The 18,549-nt window shown below is 44.2% G+C and overlaps 1 protein-coding gene across 1 annotated transcript in view; it reads right to left on the reverse strand.

Moving 5' to 3' along the window:
• Positions 1–18,549, reverse strand: part of ECT2L (epithelial cell transforming 2 like) — a gene marked incomplete at its 5' end in the record, with an annotated part of 72,640 nt that overhangs the window by 40,749 nt on the left and 13,342 nt on the right. Inside the window, 5 exons of the mRNA XM_058172929.1 lie at positions 2,104–2,229; positions 10,130–10,298; positions 12,291–12,384; positions 14,601–14,689; positions 17,782–17,809. Of these exons, the coding sequence (XP_058028912.1) occupies positions 2,104–2,229; positions 10,130–10,298; positions 12,291–12,384; positions 14,601–14,689; positions 17,782–17,809 (506 nt within the window). The remainder of the gene's footprint in view (positions 1–2,103; positions 2,230–10,129; positions 10,299–12,290; positions 12,385–14,600; positions 14,690–17,781; positions 17,810–18,549) is intronic.

Here is an 18,549-nt window from a genome sequence, read left to right on the forward strand (position 1 = left end):
TAGGACTGAGGAATTTGTGTTGGGAGGAATTTGTTTTAATTTAGTTGAACTACACTGGGAATGAAGTAATTATCAGCTGTTCAAATAAAGTTTGCTTGGTTTTTTCACAGACTGAGTTACCTACTACCTACTGGGGCCTGGGTCACAACAGCCATCACTGGTATAGGGTTACCTGTTTGAGCAGGGAGTTGGGCTAAAAGATCTTTTTATTTATTTATTTATTTATTTATTTATTTATTTATTTATTTATTTATTTATTTATTTATTTATTTATTTATTTATTTATTTAAATTTTTATACCGCCCTTCTCCCGAAGGACTCAGGGCGATGTACAGCCAAGATAAAACACGAAATATATACAAATTAAAACATTTAAAACCTAGCAAATTACAAAAAGGTTGATAATTAAAATTTAGTTTTAAAATTTTAGAAATATTAATAAAACCCCGAATTAAAATTTAACACTATTATGCCAGTCCCGCTTGAATAAATAGGTGTGTTTTTAGCTCACGACGGAAAGTCCGAAGATCAGGCACTTGACGTAAGCCAGGGGGAAGTTCGTTCCAGAGCGTCGGTGCCCCCACAGAGAAGGCCCTACTCCTGGGGGCCGCCAGCCGACACTGTTTGGCGGACGGCACCCTGAGGAGACCCTCTCTGTGAGAGCGTACGGGTCGGTGGGAGTCATAAAGCATACATAAGCATAAGCATGAAGCAACTATATAATATATAAGCATATATATGAGTATAAGCATGTAATAACTATATAAATTGGATATAATGAAAGGAAACAGTAGGACAGGAACGGTAGGCAAGTTTGTGCTCTTATGCACGCCCCTTATCTCCAAGGTCCCTTCCAACTATTCTATTCTATTCTATTCTATTCTATTCTATTCTATTCTATTCTATTCTATTCTATTCTATTCTATTCTGCCTAAGAGTGGATGAATGCAGTTGCCTGGTCCTCCTGGAGATAGGAAAACTCATGCTCTATATTGAGCAATCAGTAGCTCACAAGAAATGTGGTGTTACTTTTCCCTCAGTTTAATTTTACTGCCTGTTTGAAAGAATAAGGGGAAGGAGATCTTTCCTTGACCCAGTTACTGTTATCTCACAGCATTCCCTTCTGGAATACATTCACTATGAGGTGTTATGGCCATTGAGGTGGGGGGGGGTGGAATCACTCGGAATAATGTTTCTAATCAGTATGTGCCTTTTGCTTTCTCTTCACTCCTCATATTTTACTACCCTTTTGTGCTATTTCTGTTAACTGAGCCTGTATCAGAGAAGTCTGCCGTGTATAATAATTATACTGTGGTAACAATACTGTATGGAGGTGGGCATGTGATGTGAGACTGTCTATAATGGTTGGTGAATAATATTTTATTATTTCACAGGGTGATAAAGACTCTTCACAGGACATCCTATAAATGAATGGAAGAGAAAGCTAGGGTATAAGAGAAAATTGGATTTTTGGATCTTTTTATCCATCAGAGAAGACTTTTTTCTTTTTTTAAACTGAATGTGAAACAATAGAAACAGAAACAATATTTTAGTCTTTGGCCCTTGAACCAACTCTCAGGGTCTTTGGCTCTTGAAGATCAATTCTAATACAGCTGGGGATAGTCTGAATGTTTTGCTAGGTGAAGCTAAATTAAATGAAATTATACTCAAGGGTATTGGAAGTGGGGGGGAGGAGTTGGTGATCCCAAAACAATCATATTTACACACACACACACACACACACACACACACACAAAAGCCTTGGGGTTCAATCCCATGGTTACAGCCAACAGCTTGACTTTTTGATCAAAGTATGTCTCTGGTTATGTATATATTGTGGAAATGACTTGAAAACATGAGTAAGTGGTGATAACGCCCACTTTCTGGCTAATATCTAAAAGGCACAACCCAAAGGAAAAGGGTTTGGGAAGGAAGAGAGAAGAAGCAAAACCACTCATGGTCTGTGGCCACCTAATTAACAGTTGCATAATATATGGTAGCTCCTTTGAAGCTCCAGCCAACTCAAAGGAGTTTCCTGTTTGATTAGATCTTTGTAAACAAAGGGAAAGATGCCAATTTTTCTGGGTGGCAAGTAAGACTGACCTGAAGCTGCCAGAGGAACAAAGAGGTCTATGCTTCCACCTTCTTCCGGAGAGATAATGCAACGTTTTAAGCGCTTCCAAAACTCTCCCATCTCAGGTTTAAGATTTGGAGCGTTGATTTTGTAACCTAAATAAAATTAAGCAAAGGATGCATTAAAGCTGAATGGACAATATTTAGGATTCCAACTGTCTTGAACTGCAAAAACATTCTACTATACCTCAACAGGAAGTATTGACCAATTCAATTTTTTTCCCCTAGAAAACGTATAAGTAAAATGCCAGACTCTGATTTTGCTACTCTTCAGATGCACAAATGCCTATGGCTATTATTTTTTTTAAGAAGTTATAAGATTGAAGCACATCATTGATATTAATGAGTTGAAACCTATCTCTTAACTTTAAGGTAAAGGTAAATGTGTTCCCCTCACACATATGTGCTAGTCATTCCTGACTCTAGGGGGCAGTGCTCATCTCCATTTCAAAGCCGAAGAGCCAGCGCTGTCCGAACACGTCTCTGTGGTCATGTGGCTGGCATGACTCAATGCCAAAGGCATACGGAACGCTGTTACCTTCCCACCAAAGGTGGTCCCTTTTTTTCTACTTGCATTTTTATGTGCTTTCGAACTGCTAAGTTGGCAGAAGCTGGGACAAGTAACGGGAGCTCACCCCATTACACTAAGGATTCGAACCGCTGAACTGCCAACCTTTCAATCGACAAGCTCAGTGTCTTAGCCACTGAGCCACTGCGTCCCTCTTAACTTTAGAGCCACAATAATCTTTTCCTAGTGTAGGAAATGTGTAAGAATTGTCCTGTTTCCCTCTTCCTGCTCCTTTTTGTATATATTTTTAGATTCTAATCAAACTGAGGCAGGAACCAGCAAAATTGTTCTTCCTTGGCAAATTGCCATCTGCATTGATAATGATATATAAAGATTATCCCAGAGTTCAGAACACTTAATATCTTGTTAATATAATATATGAGTTTTTTATGTTTTTAAATCTTGGGCTTTCTTGTTATCTGATACTCTCTTTCTGTTCTATGTTCCCAAATATTCTTTTACTTTAGCAGGATCTCTATTTTTACTTAATAAAGCTAATAAAAGGCTGAAGAAAGATAATTAGACTTATACATGAAATATTGTTTGTATTTTTCCTAAGTAAGGAAATATGCCTTATATTGAGTAATGGGAGCAATTCAAGTTACTGGGAAGAAATGAATGCATTTTTATTCCACTATATGGATTTTGTCACAGAAAAAATGAAAGATTGATCATTGAAAACTAGTTATGGAAGTTATGATTATCAAATATAACTTGCTATACTTTATGGTCTTTAAATGTCAGTGGAAGATGAGAATATTAGAGAAATTTTATTAGGGCAAGTCAAAAATAATTAAATTTCACACTCAGAAGCTCTTATAACCTCTTAATCAAGATAAACAACAACAAAAAAGTTGTAAGAAGGGAAATTTATCACCCTGAAATTTCCATTTCAAGTGTTGATCAGGTATAAATCTGCTTAGCTTTTTGATCTCAACCAAGATCAATTAAGTGCTGGGCCTTAATTGAACTGAAACAAACAAAGAAAATCCATAGTTTCCTAATAAAATTTTCAATTTGGTCAGTTTCAGATCTGATTTGGTTTCCTATTCCACCATTCCCTAATCAATTCTTCATTATTTTCTCCAATATCTTTCCAACAGAAATGTTTTTAAAATCTATGCTTGACTACTTCTACATGGATATATTTGCTAGTTTAGGATTTTTGTTGTTGTTGTTGTCGGTAATTTAAAAATATTTTAACAATAATATTTTATATTTATTATTTATTTATTTATTTATTTTTCATATTTTTATACCGCCCTATCTCCCTAGGGACTCAGGGCGGTTCACAGCCAAATAAAAAATATACATATAAATACAAAATAAAACATCAGTTAAAAAACTTATTAGAAATGGCCAAATAATTAAAAATAACAATATACATAATAAAACCCATTTAAAACCAATTTAAATTTTAAAATCTAATCCAGTCCTGCGCAGATAAATAAATGTGTTTTAAGCTCGCGGCGGAAGGTTCGGAGGTCAGGAAGCTGACGAAGTCCTGGGGGAAGTTCGTTCCAGAGGGTGGAAGCCCCCACAGAGAAGGCCCTTCCCCTGGGTGTCGCCAGCCGGCACTGCCTAGCCGACGGCACCCTGAGGAGTCCCTCTCTGTGAGAGCGCATGGGTCGGTGAGAGGTATTCGGTAGCAGCAGACGGTCCCGTAAATAACCCGGCCCTATGCCATGGAGCGCTTTGAAGATAGTTACCAAAACCTTGAAGCACACCCGGAAAGCCACAGGTAGCCAGTGCAGTCTGCGCAGGAGGGGTGTCACATGGGAGTCACGAGGGGCTCCCTCTATCACCCGCGCAGCCGCATTCTGAAATACAACAACAACAACAACGACAACAACAACAACAAAAATCCTAAACTAGCAGAGCTTTAAGGCTCTGCGCATGCGCAAGATGGCGCTGCGCTGAAGATTGAGCTCCGGCGTTCAAACAGCTCCCCGAGGATGGCGATGCCTGGGCCGCCCGCCTAGCTGCCTGCCTTTCCCGGTCTGGAGGATCATCTTTTTGGCAGCCGTGGGAGAGGTCTTTGGACCTTTTAGCACCCGTGGCTGCTGAGAACGGAGCCGGGAGGGCGAGCGGTGGACTGCGGCGGCCATGTTTTCAGGCTCGGAAGTGGGGCGATGAGTCAGCTTTTCCCGGCCGGTTTTTCTCTCGGCCGGTTTTTGGCCGGTTTTCTCGGCCTGGTCTTCGGTCTGCTTCTTAATTTTCTCTGCTACGTTTTGGACGACCTGGACTATAGCGGGGATGTTTCATCTGTTCCATCTGCCACGATGTCTTCATCTGTTCCATCTGCCACGATGTCTTGGCTTTTCCGGCTTTCTTCCTGCTGCCACATTACGAACTTGGCGTCCTTCACATCCTCTGGCCTCTCGGAGAGGTTCAGCCTTTGGATAGGCCTGGCCTCTTGGAGGGAGAGGTTTGGAGAGATCTGGCTCCCGAAATGGTTGGATGTACTAGGGGGGTGATAGAGATGGAGGTGACCCCCTGGACGGTATTTGCTGGCCATTTTTGGAGGCGGATGTTGGAGGACTACGGGGAGGCAACGGAGGTACTCCCGATTTGTCCTCATATAGTCATTCTGCGACTGTTGTTGTACCATCTATGTCTCTCCCCGGCCTTTTGGGATATTTATGGCCATTGTTGGTCCTGTTTGGACTAATTTGGGAGTACGTAGGAGACTTGTTTGGGGACAGAGGAGGACATAGTTCGCGACCGAAGCACCCCCACCCCCTGTTCCATGATGTCTGGACGAGGATTGGATAGATTACCATCTAGACTGTCCTTTTGTTTTCCATTCTATGCCCGTCTTTATTCTGGATTACCATCATATTTTAACACTTCGGAGTGTTAAATATGCCATTCGGAGATGGAGCCTTTTTATCGCCGATTTTTATCTTTTTATCTTCTTATCTTCAGTCGTTATGCGCTATTCATCTTGTGAACTCTTGCGCCTGCGAGGTGCCCCTGCCTCGCAGGAATGGCCCGCTTCGTTACCAAGGGCCGGCCTCAATGACGGGTCTTGGGACCCACAGAGGTGGCATGCGAAGAGAAAGAGCCTTTGGGGTTTTTTAGGTAGGGCATTTTTAAGGGGTGGGAGGGTTAGGGCGGGTGTTGGAGGTAGCCCGTCAGGAGGGGAACCAGTTCCTGCGCGTGCTCGCGGCGGTTATTTAATGGGTTCGGAGGTTATGGGGGGGAATGCGTTCCTTTTTGTGAGGGTGGTTCTATTTGCACGGTAAGTGGGAGGGGCAGATATGGCGGATGGGGGGGATCGTATCGGTTTAGGGGGGCGCGCGCTCGATGTTTGCAGGCGATCGCGCGCCCCGATCCCTCTGACTTCTCCTGTTTCCCGGATGGTCAAGACCCTCAGAGCCTGGGCCTTCGGCTTATGTTATGCAACGCATGGTCCGTGGTCAATAAGGCCCCCCTAATACATGATCTTATCCAGGGGGGTGCCGCGGATCTTATAGGCGTTACGGAAACCTGGTTGGGCACCGAAGGGGGCGTGCCCCTTGTTGAAATGTGCCCACCGGGTTTCCATGCATTCCATCAGCCGAGGGCTCAGGGTAGGGGTGGGGGGTGGCGGTTGTTATTAGAGAGAGTCTAGAGCCGAGGGAGGCCACTGTACCTCAGATTGCCGGGTGTGAATCCCTCTTTGTGAGGTGGGGTCATAGGTGTCAGATGGGCTTGTTTGTCGCGTACCTGGCTCCTTGCTGCGTGACAGCTGCCCTGCCCGAGCTCCTGGAGGTGCTTGCTGGGGTGGCAGTGCAGACCCCCAGACTTTTAGTCATGGGGGACTTCAACTTGCCATCTTCCGGTACGTCATCGACAGCAGCTCGGGAGTTCATGGCTTCCATTACGGCCTTGGACCTGACCCAAGTAGTGGATGGCCCCACTCACATCGGGGGAGGCACACTGGACTTGATTTTTATCTCTGGTCAGTGGTTGAAGGATCTGGTCTTGAGGGATGTAGTCACGGAAACTTTGTCATGGTCAGATCACTCTCTCCTTTGCCTGGACTTTCTGATCGCCACTCAACACCGCAGGGAGATGGAACCAATATGTTGGTTCCGTCCCAGTCGCCTGATGGACCCGGAGAGGTTCCGGATGGAGCTTGGGCCGTTTCCTGAGGGTTTGGCTCACAGCACGGCTGAGGAACTAGTTGCGGCCTGGGAACGGGCTGCGGCTGGGGCTTTGGACCGTGTCGTGCCTCTGCGGCCTCTGACCCGGCGTAGATCCCAACCGGCTCCTTGGTTCTCCGAGGAGCTGAGGGGGATGAAAAGCCGGAGAAGATGCCTAGAGAGTTCCTGGAGGTCCAGCCGTTCAGAGGCTGATCGGACACTAGTTAGGTCCTATAATAGGACCTACCTAGTGGCACTGAGAGAAGCGAGACGTTGCTACGTCTCCTCCCTCATTGCGTCGGCAGATAACTGCCCGGCCGCCCTGTTTCGGGTGACTCGTTCCCTCCTTCAACAGGGGGAGCGGGATGACCCATTGCAGGGACGTGCTGAGGAGTTTAACGGTTATCTATACAATAAAATCGTTCAGCTTCGGGACGGTCTGGACCAAAATTGGGTGGATCCAGGTGGGACGTCGGAGAGCGGTCTTATTGAGATTGTTTGGGATGAGTTTGACCCTGTGGCTCCTGAGGACATGGACAGGTTGCTGGGTTAGTTGAACGCCACCACGTGTTTACTGGACCCGTGCCCCTCCTGGTTGGTACTGGTCACTCAGGAGGTGACACGAGGCTGGCTCCAGGAGATTACGAACGCTTCTTTGTTGGAGGGGGTCTTTCCGGCCGCCTTGAAAGAGGCGGTGGTGAGGCCCCTCCTCAAGAAGCCTTCCCTGGACCCAGCTGTCTTAGGTAATTATCGTCCGGTCTCCAACCTTCACTTCGCGGCAAAGGTTGTAGAGAGTGTGGTGGCATGTCAATTTCCCCGGCACCTGGATGAAACTGTCTATCTGGACCCGTTCCAGTCCGGCTTCCGGCTCGGATACAGCACTGAGACGGCTTTGGTCGCGTTGGTTGATGATCTCTGGAGGGCCAGGGATAGGGGTTGTTCCTCTGCCTTGTGTCAGGCCTGGAAACCATATTAGACTTTAGGGTTCCAGACGCTGCCACATTTTTCCCCTGAGGGGAGGAGGGGGGATTGAGGGGTATGGTAATATTCTTCAAGCGGTCAAGGTCGGATGGTGTTAACGTCTGCAGGAAGAGTGGCAAGAAGATATTCGAATGAACTGGAAGAACGTGGGACCATTTGACCATCAAAGGGGTCAGGGGGGTGGGACTCTTGGGGTTTGTATAACTGGGAAAAGAATCCAGAACTTCAGTTTTGGAATTGCACTCATCGTGTGCCAGTCTCCTCATGCTAGTAAAGAACTCTGGAAAAGAAATGTCTCTGAGTTTCTTTTACGCAGAAGAGGTATTTCTGGAACCCTGACATTATTCCAAAACTCATAACTTTCTTTTGCTAACGGTACCCTCTCCTCCTCTCAGAGGGGGCCCATTAGAGGGGTGCTGGGCCCCAGTCTCCGCAACCTCCACAGCGGTGCAAAGACCCAGTGAAGATGGAAGAGCAGCAAGTTGAAAGCGTAGAAGGAGCACCGAAACATGAATCTGACGATTTAGTTGAAGTCACCTATTTCCCATCGGAGGAGAGGACTCGAAGCCCCGAAGTGATAGAGCCTGCTTGTCAGCTTGGAGCACGGCCCAAGGACTCTGATTCATGGGTAAGCTGCCAGTCGGGAGAAAACATTTCCCCGGGGCGGAATGGAGAGCCCCCTCCCTCTTCTCAACCTCACTGGAGGACAGTAAAACCTGGAGAATCGGGAGAGTCACTGGATTGGGACCTGAGAAACCCCCTGAAATCCCAGTCCCTATTAGACCTCCCTGAAACTTTTGAGCATCTGGAACCCTAAAGTCTAATATGGTTTCCAGGCCTGACACCTTGGTCCTATTAGACCTCTCAGCAGCTTTCGATACCATCGACCATGGTATCTTGCTGCACCGGTTGGAGGGATTGGGGGTGGGAGGCACCGTTTATCGGTGGTTCTCCTCCTATCTCTCCGATCGGTTGCAGACGGTGTTGACAGGAGGGCAGAGGTCGGCCCCGAGGCGCCTCACTTGTGGGGTGCGTCAGGGGTCGATTCTCTCACCCCTCCTGTTCAACATCTATATGAAGCCACTGGGTGAGATCATCAGTGGCTTTGGTGTGGGGTACCAGCTGTACGCTGATGATACTCAGCTGTACTTTTCCACACCGGGCCACCCCAACGAAGCTATTGAAGTGCTGTCCCGGTGTCTGGAAGCCGTACGGGTCTGGATGGGGAGAAACAGGCTCAAGCTCAATCCCTCCAAGACAGAGTGGCTGTGGATGCCGGCATCCCGGTACAGTCAGCTGCGACCGCGGCTGACTGTTGGGGGCGAGTCATTGGCCCCAATGGAGAGGGTGCGCAACTTGGGCGTCCTCCTGGATGAACGGCTGTCTTTTGAAGACCATTTGACGGCTGTCTCCAGGAGAGCTTTTTACCAGGTTCGCCTGGTTCGCCAGTTGCTCCCCTTTCTAGACCGGGATGCCCTATGCACGGTCACTTACGCTCTCGTGACATCCCGTCTGGACTACTGCAATGCTCTCTACATGGGGCTCCCCTTGAGGAGCACCCGGAGGCGTGCTTATCTTCTATACTTATCTTTTTTTTCTGGAAGAGGTTTGTTTTTTCATAATCAGCTAGAAAACAGGTAAATCAATATAGCTTGCAACGTGTCTCCCAACAACTCGGAGTCTTAAAGAAATTCACTTCCACATACTTCAACTCTTTCGCATAACATTTCAGTACAATATATCATATCACTCATTCAAGAATCTTATTATTTTATCTTAACCCTACCTTGAAGTAAGTTAATTTCTCTGGAATCTCCATCGCTAATTATCCCAATACTCTTTGCTATTTGGCCATCCAAGGCCCTTTCTACAGAATGAATAAGGCTTTCCAGTGTGGTCCCAGTATGTTCGTAGACTACCAGAACCACGCCAAGCTTAACACTGTCCACAACCATCTGAAATAAAATTGGAAGAAAACAACAAGTAAGAACATAGTTTTCAATTTAAAAGCAAACATGTTAAGTAGGGTGAAAGAATTCTATCAGTCTAAAGACATTCTTGCACTCTGCTATATTTGAAAGTTCTTGTTATTGGATATGATTCATTTGTATGACTACAAAAGGAAAATGTTAAAATTATATTCGTAAAATGAATTATTCATAGAAAAACAGGTAAATCAATATAGCTTGCAACGTGTCTCCCAACAACTCGAGTCTTAAAGAAATTCACTTACATACTTCAACTCTTTCGCATAACATTTCAGTACAATATATCATATCACTCATTCAAGAATCTTATTATTTTATCTTAACCCTACCTTGAAGTAAGTTAATTTCTCTGGAATCTCCATCGCTAATTATCCCAATACTCTTTGCTATTTGGCCATCCAAGGCCCTTTCTACAGAATGAATAAGGCTTTCCAGTGTGGTCCCAGTATGTTCGTAGACTACCAGAACCACGCCAAGCTTAACACTGTCCACAACCATCTGAAATAAAATTGGAAGAAAACAACAAGTAAGAACATAGTTTTCAATTTAAAAGCAAACATGTTAAGTAGGGTGAAAGAATTCTATCAGTCTAAAGACATTCTTGCACTCTGCTATATTTGAAAGTTCTTGTTATTGGATATGATTCATTTGTATGACTACAAAAGGAAAATGTTAAAATTATATTCGTAAAATGAATTATTCATAGAAAAACAGGGTTGAAATTATAATTGAAATCATCAAATGCAACCTGCTGAGATTGGTTCCATTATTAAAGTACTCTTGTTTTCATTTTCTGTATTCTGCCTGCCTATAAATTAATTTATCCATTATTCTCAGCCATATACTCTGCATAGAAGGTCCATTTTATTTATTAGTTGGTTGGTTAATTGATTTTGAGGCAGTTCTAGGTCACACTATGCCCAGGAGATTAGTTAAAACATCCAGTACAATAAGACTGCCACAAAAACTATCAAAATACCCATCATGGTATCCCTATTCAGTTGTGACTCGATGGAGTAAGACTGTTTTCACTTGCTTACAAAGAGGTGGGAGTCACATGGTCAATGGAGAAATATGTTTATAAAATGGGTTACGGCTAAGAGGTCCTGCCACCATGTCCAACTTTTACTTCACAAACTGATGAGGATCTCTAAGTAGACACTCCCATGATCAAATCGGGCGGGCAGTTTTCACTCCACCAAACTATCACCTGATCTAAGAAGTTGCTATGCCATGTAGGACTTTATAGATAACAACCAGCACTAGCAGTTGAACCACTGGTCTACTGATAATCATGACAATGGCTTCAAAAGTGATGCTTTTCTGCACAGGACTGACTTGCTAACATTCTAGTTTCTGATTTTGAACTACCACTAAGTCATGTTAACAATTTTCTAGCTGCCAAACTAGAAAAAAACCCAAGACTATTGTACAGAAAATAGTCTAATAACTATACTTTGTTATGTTTTCTTTTCAAAGCTACTTGCACTTGTACCAAAAGAATTCAAAGAATGATTCCCCTCCCCCCCCACACACACACGGTAAACCATGTATCCCTGTTCATGCTAAACCACAGTTGCAGTTAGCCAACAAAAATCTATTGTAAACTGTGATTTACTCTCCTAAACTGCTTTTTAAATTCAGTATTGTAATAAAATAAACCACATACAAATATGGAAGAATGGAAACAAACCCCACCATTACAAGTATATGCACGATTTAAAAAACATAATGCTATTTCCTCCTGTTTTAGATGGCATCTTTCAAAGTTTATTAGTTTGACATTAGATAGCAATAGCACTTAGATTTATATACCGTTTCATAGTACTTTTAGCCCTCTCTAAGTGGTTTACAGAGTCAGCATATTGCCCCCAGCAATCTAGGTCTTCATTTTACTGACTTTGGAAGGATGGAAGGCTGAGTCAAACTTGAGCCTGATGAGATTTGAACTGCCAAACTGCAGGCAGCTGGCAGTCAGCAGAATTAGCTGTAATCCTGGATTCTAACCACTGCATCACCACAGGTCTTATAGATAGCCTTTCTCCAATATTGCCTTACACAATGTAAGCCACCCTGAGTCTTCGGAGAAGGGCGGGATATAAATGTAAAAAAAAAATAAAAAAATATTTGCTTATGCATTAGAAGAATGCCCATCACTAAAAGGCTCTGTCAATCAGCCAATTGAGTTTAACATACTTATTCATCTTGGAGAACTAACCTTTAAAGTCTTCAGCACAATGCAAATATATAATGGGAAAGGCTACAGAGAACTAGCTTTCTTTCTGTTTTTTCACTCCTCCCAATTTTAGCTCATACAGTATATTAAATGTTTTGAGATATGAAATATATTTTCATTTAGTTTTTGTCCTATTTGACCTAGCAGATTTTCTGTTGTTTGACTGGTTTGATATATTCGATTCATCGCTCCTCTTTACCTGTACAAAAGTCCCATGGAGGAAAGCAGGAAAGACTGATTCCATAAAGTTTTACCTCATATGCAGGAATGAGGGAGGATATCAAGACCAGGTGTGGATGAAGCGAATGCATCCCATTGGGGTATCCTTGGGAGACAGGCTGACAAAATCTGTGAGACAAGTTAGGGCATGAACTGCTACAAGTAATAGTCCTTCTGTACAAATACAAAGTTAATATTACATATGAAGCTTTATGATTATGATGATCAAATGTCACACAAATGAAGTTCCACTTAGAAATTTGAGATGGGCAGAAATAGAAATTGGATAGATAGATAGATAGATAGATAGATAGATAGATAGATAGATAGATAGATAGATAGATAGATAGACGATAGATAGATAGATAGATAGATAGATAGATAGATAGATAGATAGATAGATAGATAGATGATAGATAGATAGATAGATAGATAGATAGATAGATAGATAGACAGACAGACAGACAGACAGACAGACAGACAGACAGACAGCTCCCTAGGTGGCTCAGTGGCTAAGATGCTGAGCTTGTTGATCAGAAAGGTCAGCAGTTCGAATCCCTAGTATAGATCGCCTGCGTGAGCAGGGGGTAGAACTAGATGACCTCCAAGGTACCTTCCAACTCTGTTACTGTTACTTTGAGATAGATAAATAGACAGACAGACAGATAAACTTTGATCAACTTTATTTCACACTTAACTTTTTAAAAAGGTCATTGGCTAAAGTTAGCACAGGGAAGTCATCGTGCTGGCTGAATGATCTCATTATTTTCAGGTCATATTATGGCTCCTCCCTGAATTTCTCATGCTTTAGGTGAAAAGTTCTACCTGTTTAGCAGCAAGTCTGCCAGCTTAGATTCTAAAGCGGCTCCCCTAATATTTCAGAGGCTGCCTTTTTTTAAAAAAAAAATTATATGAGAAAAAAGTTGTGCACTCAGCTTCCAAAGGTTATCCTGGGGCTACATCCAGATTGAAGTCTTCCTCTAATATTATACCAGCAGATTTCCTCTCCTGCAACAGGATTTCCCCTGATGTCGTCTTCCCCCACCCCACCCCCATCCCTTCACAATTGTGTGAAAGCAACATGTTTGTTCAGGAAGCTTCAGATCTGAGGAAAATGCAATTGCTGCAAAGCCAACAAATCTTTCTGTTCCACTAGCAGACAGAAACAGACTAGATACTATACATGCACGGTTATCAGTCCTTCCTTTGCTGAATCTCAAAAACAGGGCCCAGAAAGGAATACCACACTATTTCCTGCAACAGCAAAGTTTCTCTTGGTCACCAACTGGAAACAGAAAATCTAAGGCAAATGTTTTCAGTCTACTTGTATACTAATTTCCTCAACCTTGGCCATTTAAGACATGTGAACTGCAACTCACCGAATTCCCCCACCAGCTTTGCTGCGTATAAATCTCCATAGCAGCACCCATGGACAAAAGATAGCCAGAGATAGGTATTTCTTGGTTATTTATGGCAGAACAGATTAGCTGTGGCACAGTGAACAGAGGTCCTACCATGTCCCCATCGTAAGGCAATTCATCGGTACCCAAAGCAAGCAATGTTATCTCTCAGACTGGACATTGTATACCGTATATAATTTGCAACACAAAAATCTAACACTGCCAGAGGAAGGAAAGACAAGGAACAGAGGGAAGGGGAGAGGACAAAGAGAGGAAACATGTTTTTTCTCCTTTCTCTTAGGGAGGGCACAGCTATAGACAGACAGATATCGTCAAAGTTTACAGGTTTTAAGAAATACAGCCGGCAAGCAGATGCTGGGGAAACACTGCTATGGCCTATATATAGCTCTATTGTCAAACCCCCATGTTTCAAGGAAACTCTGCTTCTGCCCCAAGACAGTGGGATTTTTTTTTTCTTAATTCAGATGGTGAACAGGATAAGGCAGTGATGGCGAACCTTTTCTGGACCCAGTGCCCAAAGCGCACGCACCCAAACCCCCAAAATGCAATGTGCGCGCAGGCCCCGTGCATGCGCTCCATCCCGTGCATGGGTGAATGCCCCCCGCATGCCCCTGCCCCCATGCATGCATGCAGCCCCCCCCCGCATGCGTCCCGTCCCCCACGCATGCACAGCAGAGACTTGAAGACCAGCTGGCCGGTGGGAGGCATGCGCACATGCACGGTGGAGCTGAACTGGGCCGACAGCTTGCGTGCCCACAGAGAGGGCTCTGCCTGACACCCCTGGCACGCGTGCCATAGGTTCGCCATCATGGGGATAAGGTAAGATTCCCTTCTATCTCTAGCTCTGAACCCTTATAGAAACTTTTGTTGACCATCTTCTTTCCATATGCAAATAAGAGACCTTAATTTGAAAAGGCATTTTACCTTTCTGGTAGAGATTTCCCAGATGACAAAATGAGCGGCTTCTCAGCTTCTAGTCTGAACCCTAATGTAGATTTATTCTGTTGAGGAATCTGTTTGAAAAAGTGAATTATTTATGGAAAGTACTTTTTCAATAAAAGCATTTAGACAGAGAGAGAGAGAGATGATATGGCATATCTAAGAGGAACCACAACTCCAAGGATGATAGGTGTATACTCTGGAACAGGGGTCTCCAATTTTAGCAACTTTAAGCCTGGCGGACTTCAACTCCCAGAATTCCCCAGCCAGCTTGCTGGAACTGGGGTGTCAAACTCGCGGCGTGTTCTGTTTCCCTCCCCCAATACTCCCAACAAAGAGTCAGTCAAAGGCCTCCTCTTCTACTTTATTTACATAGATAAATGTCCTGGCCACGTCTACCCACGGGCCTGCCAAGTTTCTGGAGATAACGAGGAAATTATAGATAAGGCCAGAATTACTCACGAATATATTCTTCCCTCCATTGATACAGTTTGCTCGCGCAAATTCATTGCTTTGTCCAAGACAAAAAACCAGGAAGTCCCGCCTCCTATTTATAGTCTCTGCAGATGTCACTGCATGACCATCATTCCTTGGATTTATCCCAACGCTTCTTCTGCTGTGCGCGCCGGTCACGTCTGCGCAGTCTTGCATCACTCCAAAACTGTTCTTGGGGCATTGCCAAATCAGAAGAAGGCTCGAGAGAATCAGGCCTTGCTGGCCCCTCCTCCTCCCTTTGAGTGGGTGCCAGGGAGGGAGAGGGCCCAAGAGAAGCAGGTCTTGCCAGGTCTTCTCCCTCACTTTCTGAATCACATTGCTGTCACGTGATGTATTGCGACGTTTTTCCCTTCATGGAGCTGGGGTGGGCGTGGCCTGCACGTGACGCCTCCAGCCCACAGGCCACCAGTTTGACACCCCTGCTCTATAGAGCAGTGCTTCCAAACCTCGCCCATTTTGGAGTGTGTGGATTTCAGTTTCAATTATTCCACGACTTGCAGGGCCATTGATAAGAATTCTGGTACTTGAAGTCCATACCCCTAAAATGGCTAAGCTTGGGAAACACTGCTGTAGAAAAGGCAAGACATCGAAGTGCTAAATTCCTGTATTAGGTATAGACTACCTGCTGAAGGATGAGGAGTAAAAATGACACCATTCATAGAGGCAGAGTAGGAAAAAAGGACATCTGCCAAGGTCTAGCCTCTCAACTCAGGTCTTCGAGGAAGGTTTCTCCTCTGTATATTCTTTCCCTTTCATTTTTTCAGCAGCCCCCCACCCCAAAAAAGAACAAATCTACAAGCAACTAGAATCTATTTGTTGAACAAGAAAAGAAAAGCATTTGCTGCACAGTTTGTCCCTTGGCCTAAGCCTTCACAGTCAAAATATGTTCTGTGATTTGGAGGCATTAACAAGTCTTAATCCCAAAAGCTGTTATAAGGATACAACTGGGAGGAGGCAAGATAATATATTGTCATTATCGTATTGACATTCCATTTTATATTTAAATTGCAATGGATAGCCCTGCATTTTCTTTTTAATGAATTGAACTCCGGGGATGTACAGGTTGGAAGCATGTTAATTTGCTCAGAACAAAAGAAAAGGGTAATATTTTTGATTAATACAGATCCCCAGACCATTGACATTTAATTCCTCTATTGTTGGCTAAACATTTTAGTCTCCTGCTACAAAGATTCAGACTGAATTATTGAAGCCATTTGAGTGGCTTCAGAAAAATCAATTTGCTGCTGCTGTTTAACCAACTAGATCTGCAACAAGACTAAAATGGAAAGTGTCACACTCATCTTGAGAACTTTAGCAGTGCCTGCTAAAATTCAGAAAGGGCTGTCAAAGTACAGAAAATGCTGCTTCTTGAATACAAAATTTCTCTAAGAAGGAAAAAAGGCACTAGACCAGTGATGGTTAACCTTTTATGGACCGAGTGCCCAAAGTGGATGAGTGTGCCCAAACTCCCCAAATGCAATGCACGCACGGCCCTGCACATGTGTGTGTGGCCCTCTGTGCATGTGTGCATCCCCCCCCTGCACACACCCCACCCCCTGTGCATGCACACACCCCACCCCATGTCACCCCCCACTCCGTGCATATATAGCAGAGACTTGAAGACCAGCTATCTGGTGGGAGGCGCGCGCGCATGCACAGCAGCACTGAACTGGGGCAACAGCTCACATGCCTACAGAGGTTCGCCATCACGGCACTAGACAATACAGACACTATCTGTACTTGATATAAGCACAGATAGCGTAAGCCGCAGCCATTGGGGGGTACCAGACAAAATGCCACTGCCCTACACCAACTTTGCTAGCTCTTAGATTATTTATGTAGGTCAGTGTTTCTCAACATTGGGATGGGAATGCTGAGAGTTGAAGTCCACACATTTTAAAATTGCCAAGGTTGAGCAACACTCAGCTACGTTAATCTGCATAGCCATTTTGAAGAGGGTAGTTTTCCTACCATCGTTGTTCAGTCAGAGGAGACTGATGGAAGCCCAGAGACAGCAAGATGAGATTAACAAAACCAGGGATTGGCAATGGGGGCCCCAGGGCCAACGTTGCTTGTTTAGCGGATCCTCAGGCCCCTAAAGCTCACTTACTCAGTGGGTAAGTGAGCTTTTGCACCACTACACCAGTGGTGAAATCCAAATTTTTTTACTATCGGTTCTGTGGGCGTAGCTTGGTGAGCGTGGCAGGGGAAGGATACTGCAAAATCCCCATTCCCTCCCCACTCCTGGGGGAAAGATATTGCAAAATCTCCATTCCCACCCCACTCTGGGGCCAGCCAGAGGTGGCATTTGCCAGTTCTCTGAACTACTCAAAATTTACGCTACCAGTTCTCTGAACTATTCAAAATTTCCATTACCAGTTCTCCAGAACTTGACAGAACCTGCTGGATTTCACCCCTGGCCCATGCTTAAGCTCTAAGCAATACGATTCAAAATTATTTTGCAGATGGAGACAAGTCTTAAGTGAAAAATAGGGACCACCTTTGGTGGGAAGGTAACAGTGTTCCGTGCGCCTTTGGCGTTGAGTCATGCCGGCCACATGACCACAGAGACATCTTCTGATGACGCTGGCTCTTCAGCTTTGAAACGGAGATGAGTACTGCCCCCTAGAGTCAGGAACAACTAGCACGTATGTGCGAGGGGAACCTTTACCTTTATCTTATTCTTTTTATCACAATACCTATAATGGGAACATGCCATGGGGGTGTGTTTGTGCAAATAAAGAATTTGGCCCACAAATTTCTGTCCGGGTTAGTTTTAAAAAAGAGAGAGAGACTACTACTGTATTTTCCTGAAAATAAGATCCAACCAGAAAATAAGCCCTAGCACGACTTTTCAGGATGTTCATAATAGAAGCCCTATCCCAAAAATAAGCCCCAGTTAAGATTGTCAGCCAGACAGAGGCATTTAATACCACATTTCCCCCAAATTAAGACATCACCTGAAAGTATTTATTTTTATTTATTTATTTATTTTTCATATTTTTATACCGCCCTATCTCCCTAGGGACTCAGGGCGGTTAACAACCAGATAAAAATATACATATAAATACAAATAAAAACATCCATTAAAAAACTTATTATAATTGGCCGAATAATTAAAATGATGATAATAAAAATAATAAAATCCCCATTAAAACCAATTAGAATTTAAAATCTAGTCCAGTCCTGCGCAAATAAATAGATGTGTCTTAAGCTCGCGGCGAAAGGTTCGGAGGTCAGGAAGTTGGCGAAGTCCTGGGGGAAGTCCTGGGGGAAGCTCGTTCCAGAGGGTGGGAGCCCCCACAGAGAAGGCCCTTCCCCTGGGTGTCGCCAGCCGGCACCCTGAGGAGTCCCTCTCTGTGAGAGCGCACGGGTCGGTGAGAGGTATCCGGTAGCAGCAGGCGGTCCCGTAAGTATCCCGGCCCTATGCCATGGAGCG

The sequence above is a fragment of the Ahaetulla prasina genome, chromosome 1 (genome assembly GCF_028640845.1).
Source record: "Ahaetulla prasina isolate Xishuangbanna chromosome 1, ASM2864084v1, whole genome shotgun sequence".
NCBI classification, from domain to species: domain Eukaryota; kingdom Metazoa; phylum Chordata; class Lepidosauria; order Squamata; family Colubridae; genus Ahaetulla; species Ahaetulla prasina.